The following is an 18,269-nucleotide window of genomic DNA, read 5'->3' as shown; positions in this document are numbered from 1 at the left end:
CAATGTTAGGTGCAGAGTAATAGGAAGTAGTTTATGTCGATGAGATTGATCAGATCGATACAATACTCCAAGTACACAATCAGATTGGAGTTGTTTGTGCATTAGGAAAAAAAAAAACTCTGTCTCTTGCATCTTCCCCGATATAGCGTGGATGGATAGTGGGACCGAAGAAGTATTCCCTTTTTTTTCCTAATGTCAAGATAGTATAGACAAGATATAGTAGGTTAGAATGTTTCGGATTCTATCCCCCTTTTTTTTTGGGTAGCATTGACCGACTTGGGCCGTTATGAACATCTTTGTTCTGGGGGATTTCAAAAAAAAACCCCATGTCAAATTGTAGCGTTTATCCTAAGAAACCCCAGTGTAATCCCCCAGTGTAATCCACCGGGTCGGCGGGAGATGGGCGCGTTGACAGAGTCCAGGTATCGAGTTCCCTTTCCCCTGGGCTCTGAGCACAGACCTATGTTGTCGACCGGGGGGTCAGGAAGACATTTGATTGGACTATCACAAAAGGTTCCCAACTGTCAAAAAGTACCGCCACTAACCCACCGTAGTATAGTTACTCGAACCATTTTGCAACCAATTTCGTTCCCCGGGAGAAAGAGAGGGTAGATCATGCCGTAGTGTTGGGATGCCAAACACTCTATTCTCTCGATCTGTCCTAGAGCGTTTATTTTATTTTTTATATAATTAATTATCGCCCATCTTTGCGGATAAATCGGTACAGGCGAGAGAGCTACGGTCGTATTGGTAGGTACTTTTTTTTATTATTATTCCCCTTCGCTTCAACCTGTTTGATTGACTTGATTTGGATTGATTTGACGAGATTTGAGGTCTGATCTCAGGGGGACTTGGACCATCTGCTATACTCAGCTGAAGCCAAGGTCTATGAATTCCAGAAAACCCACTGTTTTTGGCTTGCCACCCCGGAGTAGGTATATGTCAATGAACGTCGATCGACGGCAGCAACAAGCTTAAGACGGGAATAAAAAGGAAACACTGACAGATTATCGGCGAGTCATCTCCCAGGATCCAGGGTATTGGGCCATGCACAAGCCGCACCTTGATAGGTTCACGAAGAATGGGGAAGTGTGGATTCATGTACTTGGTTGGTTGCTAGTGTCGGGGCACTTTGATGTTCAGATCCGAAGATCGAGAATACAAAAAAATTAAAAATTGTTATAGATAATTGCAAATTCAAGGAATAGGTGATAAGTAATATAATAGGATAATATAGGCATCATTATATCATTATACACTTTTAGTACTCCGTAGACTGTACGGAGTACTTTTCTTTAGATTCAAAATCATCACCGATGACGAATTATCCTTTTTTTTTTTTTTTTTTCTTCTTGGAACCGGAAGCTCCGAAAGGTCAACGATCTGCACATTAAGAATAGCACCCACACGGCGTCAAATCAGGGCTGTGCGTCTTCCCAATGGGGGATGTTTGGGTGTGTGTGCCTGACAGCTAGACGCGAGTGCTGCACTTGTAGGGTTAATAGGTTCGTGTCTATGATTTACATCTATATTGCCTTAGGTTTAAGCTGAGGGTTGCCTTGTATAATAGAATTGATTTAAAGATCTGATCCCGTAAGGTTTTTTTTTAAGTCCATTGGAACTGCAGCAACCCATGAGGCCTTGTTCGTGGGGGTCGATCGATAATGGGCGCCACTGTTGGGGTATTTTCCTCGGGTGAATTAATGGAATTATAGAATTATAGAATTATAGAATTAATATAAATTCAAATAAAAAAATAGAAAATAGAAAATAGAAAATAGAAAATAAAAATATTAAATATTAAATCCTAAAATACAAAATAAAATAAAATAAATAAAATATACCTGCGATCTACAAATAGTGGGAACAGGGATCCTGGATCGGGTCCCCAAGTCTAAGGCTACTGCATGCCCTTTGAATGCGCCAATCTCGCTGCATACGATCACTCGGCTTCTAGGATCATCCATGTTGAATTAATAGTCATATTTTATATTATTATTTTCCCATCGTCCTTTTGTCATTTACATGTTAAAGTCTAGAACTGAAAAAGGCTTGCATATCCCCTTCAATATTCTTTTTGATCTCTATACTTCCTCAGTTTTATTTAAAAGATCATCCCACTGGATCTTCTTTCTTTCAAGATATTTCATTCTCAACTGTTCCAACCTCCCCCCGTCGCCTTTCGTTTACTTGGGAACACAAAGAGTGGAGGCTTCCTTTCGTTCCTGCATCCCGGTTACGAACAGTCACTTTGCTGCAGTTATCCGCTTTCTCATCCCCATTGAGACATACCTGCACATTGTCAACTCAAGACTATGTGAGTACATCCCAATTCTCTTCTAGCTCCGTTTGTAAGAGCTTGGTTGGGTCCCGGTTGTCGGAATCCCAGCGTTTGTCCTACCGGTTCCCGTACCGGAGCGGGAATGACCCTTCCGCCGTTGGGTGTTCATGAACACCCTCTCCCCGGGGACGGACTGGTGCTGCCGAAGATGTTGAGAGTCAGTTGGCTGACTGTAACTCCACAGTCATTAGTACCAACTTCGTTTTGCAAGACTAAATCGAAACCCCGCCACTCGAGCAGCACTATCTATAAAGAGAACAGTCTTTCCTCGACGTGCAACATCCAGAACCAACATCACTCTCACTTTTGGTATCTCGATACACTATTTTGACTGAGACTCAATCACTACTCTGAAGACCATCGCGTCAGCACATACGTATATACACCCGCCACAATGGTTTACAGTAAACCAACAAGCGGAGCCATGAAGAGGTCTGCCTCGGCTCTCGAAGGACCCCCAGGATGGGGCGATGTTCCTGTATGTCCTCACCCAAGAGAAACAAACCAAGGTTCACTCTTACTGACATCCCGACTAGCCAATGATGGCCAACTCCCGCTCATCATTCCGTCCTCCTCATGCCCACTTTGCCATGATTTATCTTGACCGTGATGGCACGCTTAAGGTTGATGAATCATCTTCTATTCAAGAGCAAAATTCCACGGTCTTCACCCCAGAAGTCCGCCAGAACTTCCTCGAGATTCTGGGTGAACGCATCGGCTACTATGCCCCGGCTCACCGTATGTTACCTAGACCCCTCAGACTAATCAATATATACTAATACCAATATACAGAGTCAATGGATACATCTCCTCGTCGAGTGAGACGTCGCAAGGGCAACGCTCCTATTATCTCTATCAATGACGACCGCCTAGCTGAACAGGACACTGATAGCGAGGATGCTCCTAGTGGGTCTGCCGAAATGGTCCCTCTTCGCATTGGAGATGCCCAAAAGGTTATGGGCTATTATGAAGGCGCACTAAAGCACTTCCAACAACTAAACTGTCGCATGGTTGCTAAGGCATTTATCAAATTCATTGAGCCTCGCAAGCAGGTCCGACACCCTTACAATGGTGGCAAGCCACCTGCAGGATCTGCCCCTGGTACTACTGGCGACCCAGAAAAGACCAAGCCCGAGTGGTGGCCTCCCGGTGTTATGCACAAGGAGCCTGACCACCTGAGAAAAGAGTGTATGATTTGCTTCCAATTCTGATTTATTCTTAATCTACTTGCTAACTTATCTCTAATAGACCGTATTGAGCTCTTGCTTCACATTATCCGCAAGCTCGGTGCTTACGGTATCACTGCCGATAAGCTTAAGGATGTTGCTGGCGACACCAAGCGAAGCTTGAAGCACGCATCTCACGTCGAGATCATCTACGAGATTCTCCGCGTCCGCAAGATGGAGGAGCGTTTTGAACGAGGTGAAGTCGATGCCAATATGGTTGTCTACACCATGAACCGTGGCCCTAGCCCTAAGGGCGACGAAGAAGACGACTCCTCCTCCACCTCAGTCACTATCGAAGAGCCCGAGCACATCAACCAAGGATTGATGACCCCCATCTCATCATTCGACCAAGCATCTACCTCATTAACCACACCGATCGACACCATCCCACCAACTCGCTCCCTCCCAGGCAGCTTCTCCATGGCGGAGCCCCTCACCTTCGAAAACCCTACCCGCCAGGACCGCCCTTACTACACCACCCCTCCCCAATACACCGATTCATTCTCCTCGCAATCCATGCTCAGCACTCCCGTGACCGCGGAGATGATCAGTCCCCATGACGTCTCAGTCTCCGCCTTCGACTACTCCGCCCACAACACCTACCCCAATTCCACACCCGATCAGCGCGGAGTAAATGGCCACTACGATACCTGGACCCCGTCTTTCCGTCAGAACATCTTCAGCCCTGTTGATTACCCTACACCAGCGTCTAGCCAGGGTATGCCCCAGCCTTCAATGACCTACCAGATGCCCATGGTATCCCACATGCATGACATGTCCCATCACCATGCCCAGCAGTCCCATATGGACTCCATCCACCAAAGATCCCTGCCTTTCCGCACAGGATCGCTGGGCCACCCGCACCCTAACGGGATGACTCTCTCCCACACTGTCTAAATGTGATGTGGGTTTCTTTTGTCACGAATGACTTGAGGATGGCGGTTTAATGGGGCATGGGTATGGGTATGGATATGGTATGGGTATAACGAACATATATGAGTGATGGCTCTGGTCAACAAACTTAGCGCTCATCAGGGGAGTTGTTATCTTTTTTTTTTGGGGGATTTATTATGGTATAAAAACTTGGGGGTCGTCTTGCCAGGTGCCGGTACATATGGGATCTACTTGGTTTTTTTTTTTCTGTTTATTTTTCTTTTGAAAATATTTGGGTTGTGTTTGGTTGAAAGTGATCTATATTTCCGGTCTTTGTTTTTCTTCTGTGGTTTCTTTCTTCTTGGATTTTCCTTAATGGTCTCGCCTCATTTTTTTCACTTCTCTTTTTTGGTGTTGGCCTTATTCATCTTTTTCTTCTTGTCCTCTGTTGATCTGCTCATCTGCTTGGTTCTTTTGGTTTTCATTGTGTATATGGGTTTTCTCCAACATGGATGTTTGGAGCTGTTGATAAACGAGATTTGGGTAGATATTCGAAAATTTTATTCTGTTGATACTATGCAATCGTGTCTCCTTTTTAATGACAAGACTAACTTAAAGGAGCAGACGAGAGCCGGTTATACACCGAAAGGTTCAATGTTGTTTGTATGGTGTACCTAGGTAGTGTCAAGATTAGTGGACCCGGCCCGGAACTCAATAATAGCACCCTGTCAGGCCAAGAGAGCTTATGTTGTATACTTAGGTATAGAAAAAGAATGATTCCTTGTTATAGAAGGGTTATATATGAGTGAAACTGGACCTGCTACTCCCAAAATCCATAGAGCTATACAAGTTATCAAACTAAATATCTATACATGGATGAAATATAAGACATTAGACAACTGAATCGGTCCAATGCATTATGTAGGAACCATGACCTGACAAAATCCACAAAGTATTTCTAGTTCTCTCATACATACCTCGCCATAGTCGTACGGCGTATCCCAGATTTTAGACCAACTTCATAATGAGGGATTTCTTTTTACAATCGGCCCTAACACCGCATACAAAGCAACTGCAACTCGCTTCGGACCCTAGAAATGAGCTAGGTAGTGCAGTACTAAATAGATAGCGTGAATCAAGTTATACCACCAATTTGAAAAAGCCTGCGGGTTCCCCCAGGCACATCCAAATGCATTCGAATGTTACTATATGTTGAAACAATATCCTTGCACGGATGGTATATTGTAATATAACAAGTCCACCAATGAAAGCCGGTGATCGTATCTACAAGTAGTAATCGCTAGGGCTTTGTGCATATCCACGAATTCCCATTCTTTCTCTGTATCCCGGGCTGGCTGGAACCCTATACTAGTTAGTGCCTATCCATTGCATGGGGTCAAGATTACAGCTCCATTCTGAAACTATCGCAACATGGTCAGTATGGGCATGTTAACGCTATTGTAACAATTTCCAGGTATAAATATCCTACCATCGAATCTCATTAGCGCCTTGTTTCCTCTATAAAGCATCTTTTCTCTATCTTCACCGCCCCTATTATCAGCTACGTCTAAAATGAATGTTCTTCCGACTTCCCTTCCTCTCGCTCTATTTTCGGTGGCCTACGCTGCCCCTAGTGGCAACGGTGCTTATACCCTAGCCAAAATGCTCACTCTGCGGGTGTTGCTCAAGCTGGACTTGAGTATTGACCTTTATACAGTGTATAGTTGTAGCAAAGAAAGTCTGGGCTCGTTCATCCCTTGAAGCGGCGTACGTATTAACAATACTCAACTTGTTAATCTTCAGCTCTATGTATATTAATTACGACTCTTTCTTTCTTTCTGAACCTTAGAAGCGTTTTCGTCACCAAGGCATCCGATTACGTTAAGTCAGTCTGTCAGAGGCACGAGCATAAATAGGATGTGGTCTTGTATAGGCTTGTGTACCTTTGTTAACTTCTTACATACTTCTATCTTCGGCTCTAAGTCACTTCTCTCCCTCCACAGTTTTGTAGTAGTTATTATTGTTATATTATGCTTGGTTTGGAGGCTTACGTCTCTCCTGTCGCTCCATATTGTTCAAACTATCTGCCCTAAATATGAATTACTAGACCTCAAGATGCCACGATGGTATAGTCAACAATAACAAGCGATTTAGATGGTATTATACCTATTGTTCCTGGGATGATTCTATCTAATTGGCTCGCGTTAGCCGCCGCCCAATTAGACGCACGCACGTACCGACATAAGCGCTTGGTCAGCGGAGTAAGCGGAGCCCACTCCGCTCAGCTTCAAGCTCCGTGAACGCGGCGGAATTTCTATCCTCATCCTCTTCAATCATTTCACTCTCAGTACGTGCTTACATTCCGGACGTTATTCTCATGCGGGATGCATTACAGGGCTGATAAACCGGTACCGCCACTTTAGTTCACGCCACTACCGCAAACTCCGACGCGCATGCTTCACGAGCTGAACAATCCCAATCAATCGCAAATACCGAAGGCGACAAGTCCGCGAGGTCACTTGTAAATCCACATAAAGCGAAAATACGGTGAGTTCACTGACGCGTAGGGCGAATCTATTCCCGAGTCCATTCGAGTCATCAGCTTTGACCCTCCGGCCTTCCTTTGTATCCATCCGCTGTCTCTCCCGTCCAATATTGGGCCATCCCGGCCATCCCCTCGCGGCTTTGTAACATGGACTGATGGGCTGACTTCTTTGTTGTCGCCTCGGCGCAATAACTCCAGCAAACAGCAAAAAAACTCTACAGATCCTGCGCAATCGTTTGTCCATCGCATATCAGAATTATCCACCACAAAAATCCGAAGTCAAATTGACTATAGAGCGAGCGGTGGGGCTATTACAAGAGGCGGCGGCCTATCCAGTTTACTCCGCTCTTTGCGGACAGGATGGCTAGCCCGTTTAATCCTTCTGCGGGCCGTGGTCACAGGGGAGGCGCGCCGGGCGTGCAAGGCTCGACGGGGCGGGGTAGAGGTGGACATACATCAACATATGTACCGAGAGGGTCAGGTGCGCCTCGCGCAGCGAGGGCTCGAGGGCGTGGACGGGGGTCGGCAACATGGACGGCTCGTGGCCGTGGTCGCGGCGCAGGCGCTGCAAACCACACCGCGAATGGACCCCAACAACCTGTAGAGGACCCCAAGCCTGGTGTTGCCAACTCACCATTTGCGCAATCAAATCAGCAAAAACCTGTCGCATCGCCGTTTGGCGCTCAGCCCGCCCAGCAGTCTCCATTTTCCAGAGTCGCAAACAATCCTTCGGCTTCGAACGTAGCCAAAAACCCATTTGCTCAACCGAACATTACAAAACAACAATCCTCGGCGAAATTTGTTGGCGGGGGTTCTAATGTTGCCGCGACCATGGAGCATGCATCAACGTTGAACACTTACCAGGAACGCTTTGACAAAGTCAGTCCCTACTTCCTCGAAAATGGACAACACGACCACAGAGCTAATCAAACTTGCAGCTGAAAATTGATCAAGTGAGACAGCGCGAACGGGCGATCAAAGATGGCCAGATGGCGGACCCGAACCAGCCGACTTCTTTGAACCAAGCTATCACCCCCGTGGGTACCTGCACCGGCATGTGTCCCGATTTCGAGAGGGTGGAGCGGATCGTGCAGAAAGCAGTCGACAAGTGTGAAAAGGTAATGGTGCGGCTGTTGCTATCATTGGCGCCACGCTGACATGCAACTTTAGTATTACAATCCGACAACGAACCAGCTAGAAATCTTGGAAACCAAGATGGTGAAACGCTTCCGACGTGCGGCAGCTGGAAATGATGAGCAATTGCCCTCGGATATCCGGACACCAAAGACCCTTTTACAAACCATGAACTATCTCATTCGCTATGTTATCAATGGTGGTGAATCGTTGGCCGTCATCCACATGTTCGTCTGGAACCGGACACGATCAATCCGGAACGACTTCTCGGTGCAGCAACTTACAAACGAGGAGGACGTAAAGACAGCGGTCATTTGCTTGGAAAGGATTGCGCGGTTCCATATCGTGTCCCTACATCTTCTTTCGAACCCGGCGAACACGGAGCAATTCGACCGTCATCAGGAGCGTGAACAACTCAACAACACCATGCTCTCTCTCATGTACTATTACGATGACAACCGCGAGCGCATTCACTTCCCCAATGAGGACGAGTTCCGCGCCTACCACATCTTGTTCTCCATCCATGACCAGCGGCCTGACCTGGAAGCCCGTGTCCAGAAATGGCCACCTGCCCTACTCGCTTCACCTCGAGTGCAGGTGGCATTGGAACTCTTTGCTGCTGCCTGTAATACATGGGAGCCCCAAGGTGCTCTTGATTCTCGCCGACCGAACGCAGTTGCTCAAGGACTCTACACTCGCTTCTTCAACATCATCAATTCCCCGAGTGTGTCATATCTGATGGCCTGTGTGGCTGAGGTATACTTCAACCACATTCGTCAGACGGCAATTCGTGCAATCTGGAAAGCCTACTGCCGGACCCCACTGTCACAGCAATCCAAAAATGACCATTGGACTGTGGGGGAATTAACCAAGGTGTTGCACTTTGATAACGACGAGCAGACAATTGAGTATTGCAATGCACAGGGCTTACAGTTTGTGGAGAACGCGAGTGGTGGACTTTATCTCAATTGGGGTGATCGTCCGGTAGACTCTGTTGGTAAGTGATTTCAAACGACAATCTCATCTCAGCCAAATATGGGTTCCTTTCATTTCCACCTCACCCTTTTCCCTCGCCCCATGTTCATTTCTTTGTTTTGTGGCTAACAATTCCCAGACTTCGCACCCTCATCTGACCACTCTTTCTCTGAAACCTACGTGGAGTCGAAGCGCGCCGGACGCAATCTTGTTGCCATCATCCTCGGCATGAGCATCAGAGAAGCCGCAAGAATGGGCATGATAGATCACTCCCAGTTGCCTCAAAAGAGTGAAACCCTGCCTGAGGCTGAGGCAGAAGACGGGGATCTCTTCGTGAGTGATATTGATAATCAGACGCCCGCACCTGTGGTTGAAACACACAACGCCCTTCTTCAGGACCCGTCTGCATCTGAATTCCGGATCGCTTCCGAGGCTCAGAAATCTTTACAATCTACTCCTGCAAGCTCGCCTTCACTATTCCAGTCAAATGCGCCGCCCACCGCTTCACAGCCGCCAAATCCTTTCGCGGCGGCCTTTCAGCCATCTAAAATGGCATGTCCTCCCTCGAATCCGTTCGCAACTTCAATACCCTCCACCACTGTTACGCCCGCAGCGCCGTCTCCTTTTACTTCTTCGCCAAATCCATTCTCGTTCCCAAAAGAACCCGAAAAGACCGCCGAGGCCTCTGCCCTGACCACTACACCCTCGCCCTTCCAGACAAAACCCCTTCCTACTCAACCCGACGCTGCCGACAAGCCAGCTGTTTCGTCTACTAGCCCTTCTCGGCCCTCGTCGTCTGCTTTCGCCTCTAGTTCTTCTTCGTCCATATTCTCAAAGCCAGCGTACGCAAACCCCAAGACGGAGCCACCTGCAACGACTCCGCCCGTGCCTACGCTTTCAAGGCCCAATCCATTCCCTCCTGCATCGTCCACTGCAGACAAACCCGCCTCGGTGTTCCCGAATGGCTCCGGTTCTGTGCTACCCTCCGACACGGGCGCTTTCACTGCGCCATCTCCATTCTCCTTCCCCAAGCCATCAGAGCCAACTCAAAAGACGGAGACACCGGCGACAGCTACTACCGCACCATCCACGCTGTTCAAACCCAGCGCTTCCCCTCATGAGGCGCCGACTGTGGATAAACCTGCCTCTGTACTCTCATCTGGCGCGGGTGCTTTCACTGGGACGTCCCCATCCTCCTTCTCGAAGCCATCAGCGCCAACTCAGAAGACGGAGACACCGGCTACAGTTACTACAGCCCCCCTACGTTGTTCAAGCCCAGCACCTCACCTCTCGCTTCGTTGGCTGAATCCAAGAACCCCTTCGCGGCTTCGACATTCTCTGGCGCTAACCCCTTTGGTGCCAAAAATACCTCTGCTGAGTCTACGGCGACTAAGAGCGATGCCAAAGCCCAGCAACCAACGATTGCATCGAACAATCCATTTGCACTTCCGAACGCTCCACTATCTTCCCCAGCTTTGGGTTTAGGAAACACTGTTACCCCTGCCGCTCCATCTCCATTCCAGGCCCTCAAAGCCCCAGAGACAGCCGTCAAATCTAAGGAACCTGCACCTGCGTCGAGTTTCGGTCAGCCCGTGTCGCCGTTCTCTGTAGACAATGCTCGCACCATTTCAGGGTCTTCGAACAAGCCTGCCAGCCAATTCCCAGTCCCCGACTCAGTCTTTGCAGTTCCCAAGGTACCGCAACCAAGCCAGAAAGCAGGAATTCCAGCAACTACTGCGCCCACGCCCGAGAACCCACCATCGGAGTTGTCCCCGTCTTTGGGTAATTTACAGTCGCCCAAGCTGAGTGGAACTTCCGTATTCAGCCAGTCCGCACCTGCACAGGCCCAATTGCCTAGCCCACCTCCTATCAACGGCTCCGCTTCGATTTCGGGCACGCGCCGGTCTGTTTCGCACACTCAAGCGACCGCCACTTCGCCTCCCCGGACTCTCTTTGAAGCACTTCGGCAGCCTAAAATATTTGACACCACGTCGAATGCATACTCACCTGAAACAGCAACTACTCAGCCGCCAGCACCCTTGTTCCCAAGCTCAGAACCCTCAGCGGCACCAGGACAGCAAGCGTCATTGAAACGACAGCATGGAGCCACCGATGCAAATGCATCACATCAACGCAAGAGGCGCTCCTCGCTGAAAGGAAAATCTCATGCTGCAGCCTCTGAAGGATCATTCAAACGGTCCGTGCATTTCGAGGAGGAAAAGCCTCTGCCGCAGGAGTCGCAAGTGTCTTCGGTGCACAAAAAGTCTAAAGTCCATGAAAAGAAGCGAGTGCTGGATGAAGAATCCGAGCCCCAACCGGAGGAACAAGGTCCGAGTACTAAGGTGCCCAAGGTTTCCACAGAGGACGAACATGTCCCTTTTAAGTTCTCCGTCTACAAAGCAGAAAACCGCCCCATGCCGAAGCTCCCGATCTTAGAAAAGCTGGAAGAAAAGCTTGCACGAGTTAAGGCCTTGTGCGAGCCAACGCGTCTTACTGAAGAACAAGTCCAGTATATCGAGGAAGCTCGCCTGAAACGGGCTCGCCAAGTCGACGAGGACGAGATTGCCCTCTCCCGGGCACGGATCTTGGCCGAGAAGTTGAGAACTGGCCCTGGAATCTTTGACGGATGGACTGAAAAAATCCGAGAGCCATGGCACGACCCAAACTCGAACCCCATTGCCCGGATCGCAGAAAAGTATCGCGCCCGAAAACTCCCCCAACCAACTTCATATGTACCCCCGCCTCTGACACTTAATCGCACTGCCAGAGGATACGAGGTCGCCTACGCCCCTGATACCCCAAACCGACCTATGACCCGCACCGAACAGCGTATCCGACGCACTGGTGCCCGTGGGTTGGCACATGTACCCCTGGATTTCGAACGTCATAAGCGAGAGAAAGAGGGGATGGCTAAGAGCAAGGACGGAAAGAAGGAAAATAACGACCAAGACAGGAAGGATGAGAATGAGAAAGACATGTCTTCTCACGGCGTTTAAGGAGATGCACTATGCTTCCCTCATTCCCCCATGTTGTAACTATCTCATGGTGTATCTCACACTGATTTATTCTCCTCTCATATGAGCCATCGATCTGAGCACCCACTTACTCTCTATGTTCATCTCATGTTTGCATTTTGTGGAGTCGTTTTTAATTGTATCTTTTTTTCCCCCCAATGGATATTCACAGCGAAAATTTATTCATGTCTTTCAAATTGCTTTCTTTTTTATATATAACTTAATATCCCTAATTGATATAGGTATATCTGAAAAATTATTTATATTGCCTCTAGAGCTTATACATTTACTTATATAACTAATTCGGAGAAACGGAGGACCGGTTTCCGTTTAGTAGGGGAGGATATGACCCTAGAGGCCCTTTACTATATATAAATTAGTATCATTAGTCCCTATATATGTCCGTATAAGATATGCTAAGGCCCGATCTAGCACTTTCGGGTGCTATAGGCACCCGTACTTGATGGTATTTAGCTGCCAGTATTCCCAACTAATAGAAAACCATGCAATACTTCACGAATCTCAGGGGCATGGTTGATTGATATAGAGTCGAATTGCCGATGGTAGGATATCGTGTGTTGGGCTGATAGCAGTAGAAAGAGAAGGAGGTGAGGCGAGGCAGGTACGTGTGATGGCATTCTCTCACTTCATTTACACGTAAAAGAGCCAACGTTAATGCACCGTAGGTCAGATATTGGCGTTCTCTTGATGCTTTTCATAGTCCATGCAGCTCTACTGTTCATAAATTTACTTTACAGTCTTGATATAGAAAGAGTCAGTAAGAATCTGTGAATATTCAAATGTTCTATGATGGTGAATCTAGAAAGCGAGGGATATTCCTGAGGCAGCAACTTTCATATGACCTGCGGCCCAAAACATTGCCCTTCCGTGCCAAACTACACACCATACCCTGGAAGTAATTACTCCTGGCTCCTACTCGAAAATCACAGTATATAAAAAAATATCTTGGGTACATCGTGATATAGTTCAAGGATTTTGACTCGCCCGTCATCATCCTGGCAAAAATCCTGCCCCGCTGTGTCCGTGTTGGGACCAGAAGTCGCGAACTTCATACCTCGACCACGTCAACACTACTTTTGACTTCAAACACATTTATTTCACGATTCACAAAAAGGATTCCTATCACACAACACGTGTCAATTCTCAACTCCCAAAAATTCTCAACCTCACCGTCTCACAAGATGAGGATCGCAACCCTTCAATTCGCGCCCAAGCTAGGCGATCTCAAAGGCAATATTGAGAAAGCAAATGCTTTATTGAAGACTGGAAAGACCGTTTCTGTAGATGGAAAAGATCTCGGGGTTGGGGTCGATCTGTTGAAGCCCGATATCCTGGTCCTGCCCGAGTTGGCGATGACGGGTACGTACCTTCCCAACAAACCGTCCAGCGGATATTGAGCAGCATCAAGCCCTCCCCCCCCGTCTTCCCCCGGTCTCTAACATTCAGCTCGGTTTGCGGGAAAGTGGGAAAATTTCACTGGCTAACAATAAGTAGGCTATAACTTCCCTTCCTTGGAAGCGATCAAGCCGTATCTCGAGCCAGCTGGTGACGGCCCCTCTGCCTCATGGGCGCGTGAGACTGCCAGACGTTTGCGATGCAAGGTCTGCTTGGGGTATCCGGAGATCGAGAAAGACTCTCAAGATCCCGACAAAGTCACATACTATAACTCAATGCTTGTTGTCGACGAGAACGGGGAGTTCATCCTCAACTACCGCAAAAGCTTCTTGTATTACACCGACGAAACGTGGGCGGCCGAGGGTCAAGTGGAGCGAGGGTTCCATGAGCTAGAATTCGCTTCCCAAGGAACGCTATCTTCCTTGACGAACCCGGTGCACCAGGGCGAGCAGGTTTTGTCCGAGAAAAAGCGGGTCGCGACTTCGCTAGGTATCTGCATGGATATCAATCCGTACAAGTTCGAGGCGCCATTCGACAAGTGGGAATTTGCGACTCGAGTGCTTGACTCCAAGTCCCAGCTTGTTATTTTGTCCATGGCCTGGTTGACGACTCTGAGCCGGGAAGAACTCGACGCCTTGAAGGATAAGCCCGAGATGGATACTTTCAACTATTGGCTTCATCGATTCTGGCCCCTGTTGCAAAAGAGGTTTGAAAATGAGGTGGATCTTGACGGCGGAAGGGCGGCAGAGTCTCCGAGGAAGATAGTCATCGTCTTTTCTAATCGGTCTGGGGAGGAGCCACCGACAGAGGATACCAAGCCACCGGTGCGATATGCGGGTACAAGCGCTATCATTGCTGTGACGCAACGGCCCACTCTCAATGCTGCGGAGAAAGATGCAGGGTCAGGTGCGCGCACCCTTGATGAGGAAAGTGAGACAGAGGATGCGGGCATCCCATTCGATGTTAAGATACTTTGCTGGGACATGCTAGGCGCCGCGGAGGAAGCTATTTGTTTCGCGGATACTACGGCAGATCCACAAATGGTATTTGCAGTGAAAAAGGCGTCCGAGTGAGGCGGCGCACTGGACGCGTCAGGCTATTCCACATAAGGCAGAGTATGAACAGGTCGAGGGTCCACCCTTGCGAGACATGACATTAAAAATGGTATCTCGATCACCCGAGTTTCTGTGATACCTCCCAATCCAAGAATATATATACTAGACGGTGTATATTGCTCAGAGTTATGGCGATCCTTCCTACAAGAATGGAAACTCCACCGATTGCCACAGGCGCATCATGTGGAGGGGATCCCATGTGATGAAGGACTCAAACGTGATGACATATAGAAGAAGATCGTCGAGATCGTCGCAGTCTTCAGGCGGAAATTCGGGTATTTAGCTTAATATCGCATCGAGGTGGAATTTTGAGGCCTCCTGATCACTCAATGTTCACGTTGATCGGTATACACGCAAAGTACTAGGAAATACCCTTTAGATATCCGATGCAACCCTTTGGAGACATGGTGGTGTGGAGGGCTTGGGGAATGCTATTTCAGGATGCTTGATCTGAAACATGTGATTCTCCTCTCTCCCCCACCCTGATTGAGAGATCAGAGGTAAACTGATGAGAACTACCAACGATGGATGCATCCTGTAAGTTGGGTGCATTTTGAAAAGAACTCGTGTTATATCATGATTTAGACCAGTACACCCACTACATGATGCACGACTTTGTTTCCCATTGCTACCACGGTCCTGTGATATTCCCTGTTGTGTTTCCTGATTCGGTTGAAGGGGGTAACTATTCCATACACTAGTGGATATAGCCTGATGACTTGCAGGAAAACAAGGATGGACAATCACCTCGGATTGATGCCGGGTATATTTTATGTAGTTAGTCGGTTTCTAGTGTTTCTAGTGTATCTAGACTACGCCTGTATATCTGCTAATAGCGTAGATTTATGAAGTTCTTTGTATCCGACGGTCTGATCACCCCCTCGTAGTGGGTGAAGAGCACCTGTGATTGGACCATAAGATATCCCTACACGTGATCAGACGAATCCCTCCCCCGAGATCCGGCGACCAATCAGATACCGAGAAAGTAGGTGTGCAGCAGAGGGGCACGGGATGGCTGCACATGACTTCCTATGAGAGATGGAGGCGTAGACATCCCCGGGGCCATTCGAGCATTTTAGTTGGTTATCTTCAGCTCTTGTTGTCGGTTTCTTTTTGGTTGTGTTTGCAAAATTGTCTAGACCTCCAGGGCTTCCAGGTGGCTCATTTGCGGTCCACGTGTATGCGATTTGCTTATGTCAGTGTATATTGTTCACAAGGTTGAATAGGGCAGTCAGGTGATTTATTGCACTATTGGTCGTTCTGGACCACCCGATTCAGCGCGACTCCTCCTCTTGACCACCTCCTTGCCACGTGAGCAATCCATCTTGAACTTGTCCGCTACTCTACATCTTCCTAAAGAAACACATTTTCTTATTTCTAAATTTACCGCGAGGTAGATTACTAGGTTGTTTGCATATCCCCATATCGGCTTCCTCAGATTTTCAACTTTCACATTTTCACATCCCAATTTCGAATTCGGGGTTTCGCAGACAACGTGACTTGAGTCTTGTTGTTGTCGGGCAGGTGACTTCCTGTCAGGTGATAAAGAGAGATCATCCAAGGTACGGCTCCATCAATGCCCCATCTTCATCCATATCTCCCCATGTTATTGCGTCTCCCGTCGCGATGCTCATCGCAACTGGTGCCTTTCACGATGCTGCCCCCTGTGTGACCTGCGCTGCTTGCATGCCATCATGACGCGTTCCTGTTGTCTGCAACCTCGCGGATGTTTCGAGATATCGCATTATATGCGATCGCTCGACAACATCACTACCCCGTAGAACTATCTCCATGCACTGCCGCTCCGCCAGGAAAAAATCCACTGGCGATGGCCAAGTCCGACGTGACTGGCCTCCCTAGGATGACTTATGAGCGCGTCGGATCTACGCGTCTGTTTACTTCGCGGGGTGCCCACTGATCTTCCCAAGAGGGACTTGATCTACTAAGCACCAACTTGCCGCAGGCTGCATTGACATCCCCAATTACATACCGTTCTCTTGCTCTTTATTTTCTCCGAGACTTGTTCCACTTCACTATTCACTTACTGGCCACTAACCACTGATTAGCTTTAGGGCTTAGCATGTCTGATCCCACCATGAACAGCCCGGATAACGGCTCCCATAAGCGCAAGAGAGACGGCTCTGAGGATCTTGGTCCCGACCCGCAGCGTCTTAACCGCTCTTCCCACGGAAGCAACGGCAGCATGGATAACCAGCACAACTTCGCCCACGGAGGACTCGGAAACTACGACCACGGACTTCCCAACACTGGGGCTGAACTCAACATCGATCAACAAATTCTTCAACATGTCGGTCCGCAGAATGGCCTGTCCGACGATAACGCGTTGACTGCCAATGCCAAAGCCGCCCTAGCTGCCCACACTCCTCAACACAAGTACCCCCCTCCTCCCGATTCCGGCTTCGATGCGAGCAATCTCACCCAAGGTTTGTCCTTTGGCGATGAGATGAACCAGACTCCCATGGGCGGTGGTCACAACCACAATTCGACCGCCGCTGCGGTCTATGCGGCGCGCGAGGCTCAGAGTATGAACCAGAAGCCTACCGTTGGTTCCCCCGAATGGCACCAAATTCGCAAGAACAATCACAAAGAAGGTAAGGACCACTTCAAATAAAATTCGTGTTTACATACTGACCCCTTCCCTTAGTTGAACGTCGTCGCCGCGAAGCTATTAATGAAGGTATCAACCAGATTGCCCGTCTTGTACCAAACTGCGATAAGAACAAGGGTGCGATACTCCAACGCGCCATTGAATATATCCTGCAGCTTCAGGAAGAAAAGAAGAACATCGACGAACAATTCGAGAAGCACAGCCTGACTGCTAATCATGCTATCGCCGAGATCAGTGGCTCGAACTCCAAGCTCAAAGGCGAGGTCGCCCGGCGCAACAACATTGCCCTGAAGTGGCTGTCGCGTTGTCGGGATGCCGGCCTGGACTTTGAAGATTACGAGGAGTCAAAAGAGCTAGAGTCACTGGAGATGGATTAGGCTTATTATCCTTATTCTTCTGCATGTGCTACGACTTGTTGCGTTTCCGGAGGTCAAGACTTGAACATACCCTCATCTCTCTGTTTTTCTTTTCAAATCTGCTATTCTGCTGTTGACAGATCTTTTCTCTTACTACCATGGATGTTTCCTCCAATCGATGTAACCTCACCATGGATTTCTCATTGTCCCCCTTTTCCTCGCCATACGGTCTGCCCTTGGCATTCTGAGTGTTAAATTCCCCGTTAGCTACCCTTACAACTTGTCTGTGCAACTTCCTCTTCTGTTGCTTCACCCCTTTGATCATTCTCTGCTCACACACATTGCGGTCTTTGTACGCTACTTGGGCCTTGTTCTTTGTTCTTTGTTCTTTTTTTTTTTTTTTTCTTTCTCTCTTTGTTCTTTGTTCTCTTTCATCATTAATGGACTGTGGGATGGCGAATCTACGGCTGGGATGGGTTTGCCTTGGAATGGTGCTGTAGGTTGATAAGTCCTTTTTTTTTTTTCAAACTGCTTTATTGTATCTCTCCGTGGATTTGTCCTTGTAGGAATCGTGTCATAGTTGTATATTTAGTGGTGTTGGGTTTCACCAAGTCACAACACGAGTAGATGGTGTGAGACTAGGAT

At 48.3% G+C, this 18,269-nt stretch overlaps 4 protein-coding genes across 4 annotated transcripts; all 4 read left to right on the top strand.

The window, feature by feature from the left end:
• Positions 1 to 2,735: 2,735 nt before the first annotated feature.
• On the top strand, positions 2,736 to 4,464 carry N7516_008658 (uncharacterized protein; the record flags this gene model as incomplete). The annotated part of the gene is made up of 4 exons (XM_057221377.1): positions 2,736 to 2,819; positions 2,878 to 3,079; positions 3,134 to 3,529; positions 3,590 to 4,464. 4 exons carry the CDS (start codon positions 2,736 to 2,738, stop codon positions 4,462 to 4,464), a joined length of 1,557 nt encoding a protein of 518 aa, XP_057071649.1.
• Positions 4,465 to 7,345: 2,881 nt separating this feature from the next.
• Positions 7,346 to 12,090, top strand: N7516_008657 (uncharacterized protein; the record flags this gene model as incomplete). The annotated part of the gene is made up of 5 exons (XM_057221376.1): positions 7,346 to 7,864; positions 7,924 to 8,103; positions 8,180 to 9,116; positions 9,234 to 10,339; positions 10,369 to 12,090. 5 exons carry the CDS (start codon positions 7,346 to 7,348, stop codon positions 12,088 to 12,090), a joined length of 4,464 nt encoding a protein of 1,487 aa, XP_057071648.1.
• Positions 12,091 to 13,310: 1,220 nt separating this feature from the next.
• On the top strand, positions 13,311 to 14,597 carry N7516_008656 (putative protein N-terminal asparagine amidohydrolase; the record flags this gene model as incomplete). The annotated part of the gene is made up of 2 exons (XM_057221375.1): positions 13,311 to 13,488; positions 13,624 to 14,597. The coding sequence occupies 2 exons, from the start codon at positions 13,311 to 13,313 to the stop codon at positions 14,595 to 14,597; spliced, it is 1,152 nt and encodes a 383-aa protein (XP_057071647.1).
• Positions 14,598 to 16,719: 2,122 nt separating this feature from the next.
• Positions 16,720 to 17,645, top strand: N7516_008655 (basic helix-loop-helix domain-containing protein; the record flags this gene model as incomplete). The annotated part of the gene is made up of 2 exons (XM_057221374.1): positions 16,720 to 17,251; positions 17,305 to 17,645. 2 exons carry the CDS (start codon positions 16,720 to 16,722, stop codon positions 17,643 to 17,645), a joined length of 873 nt encoding a protein of 290 aa, XP_057071646.1.
• Positions 17,646 to 18,269: the final 624 nt, after the last annotated feature.

This window comes from Penicillium verrucosum (genome assembly GCF_028828655.1).
Source record: "Penicillium verrucosum strain IBT 35672 chromosome Unknown utg000003l_segment0_segment0, whole genome shotgun sequence".
In the NCBI taxonomy this organism is placed as follows: domain Eukaryota; kingdom Fungi; phylum Ascomycota; class Eurotiomycetes; order Eurotiales; family Aspergillaceae; genus Penicillium; species Penicillium verrucosum.
The sequence above is the reverse complement of the archived record's forward strand: the minus strand, read 5'-3'. Positions and strand labels throughout refer to the sequence as shown.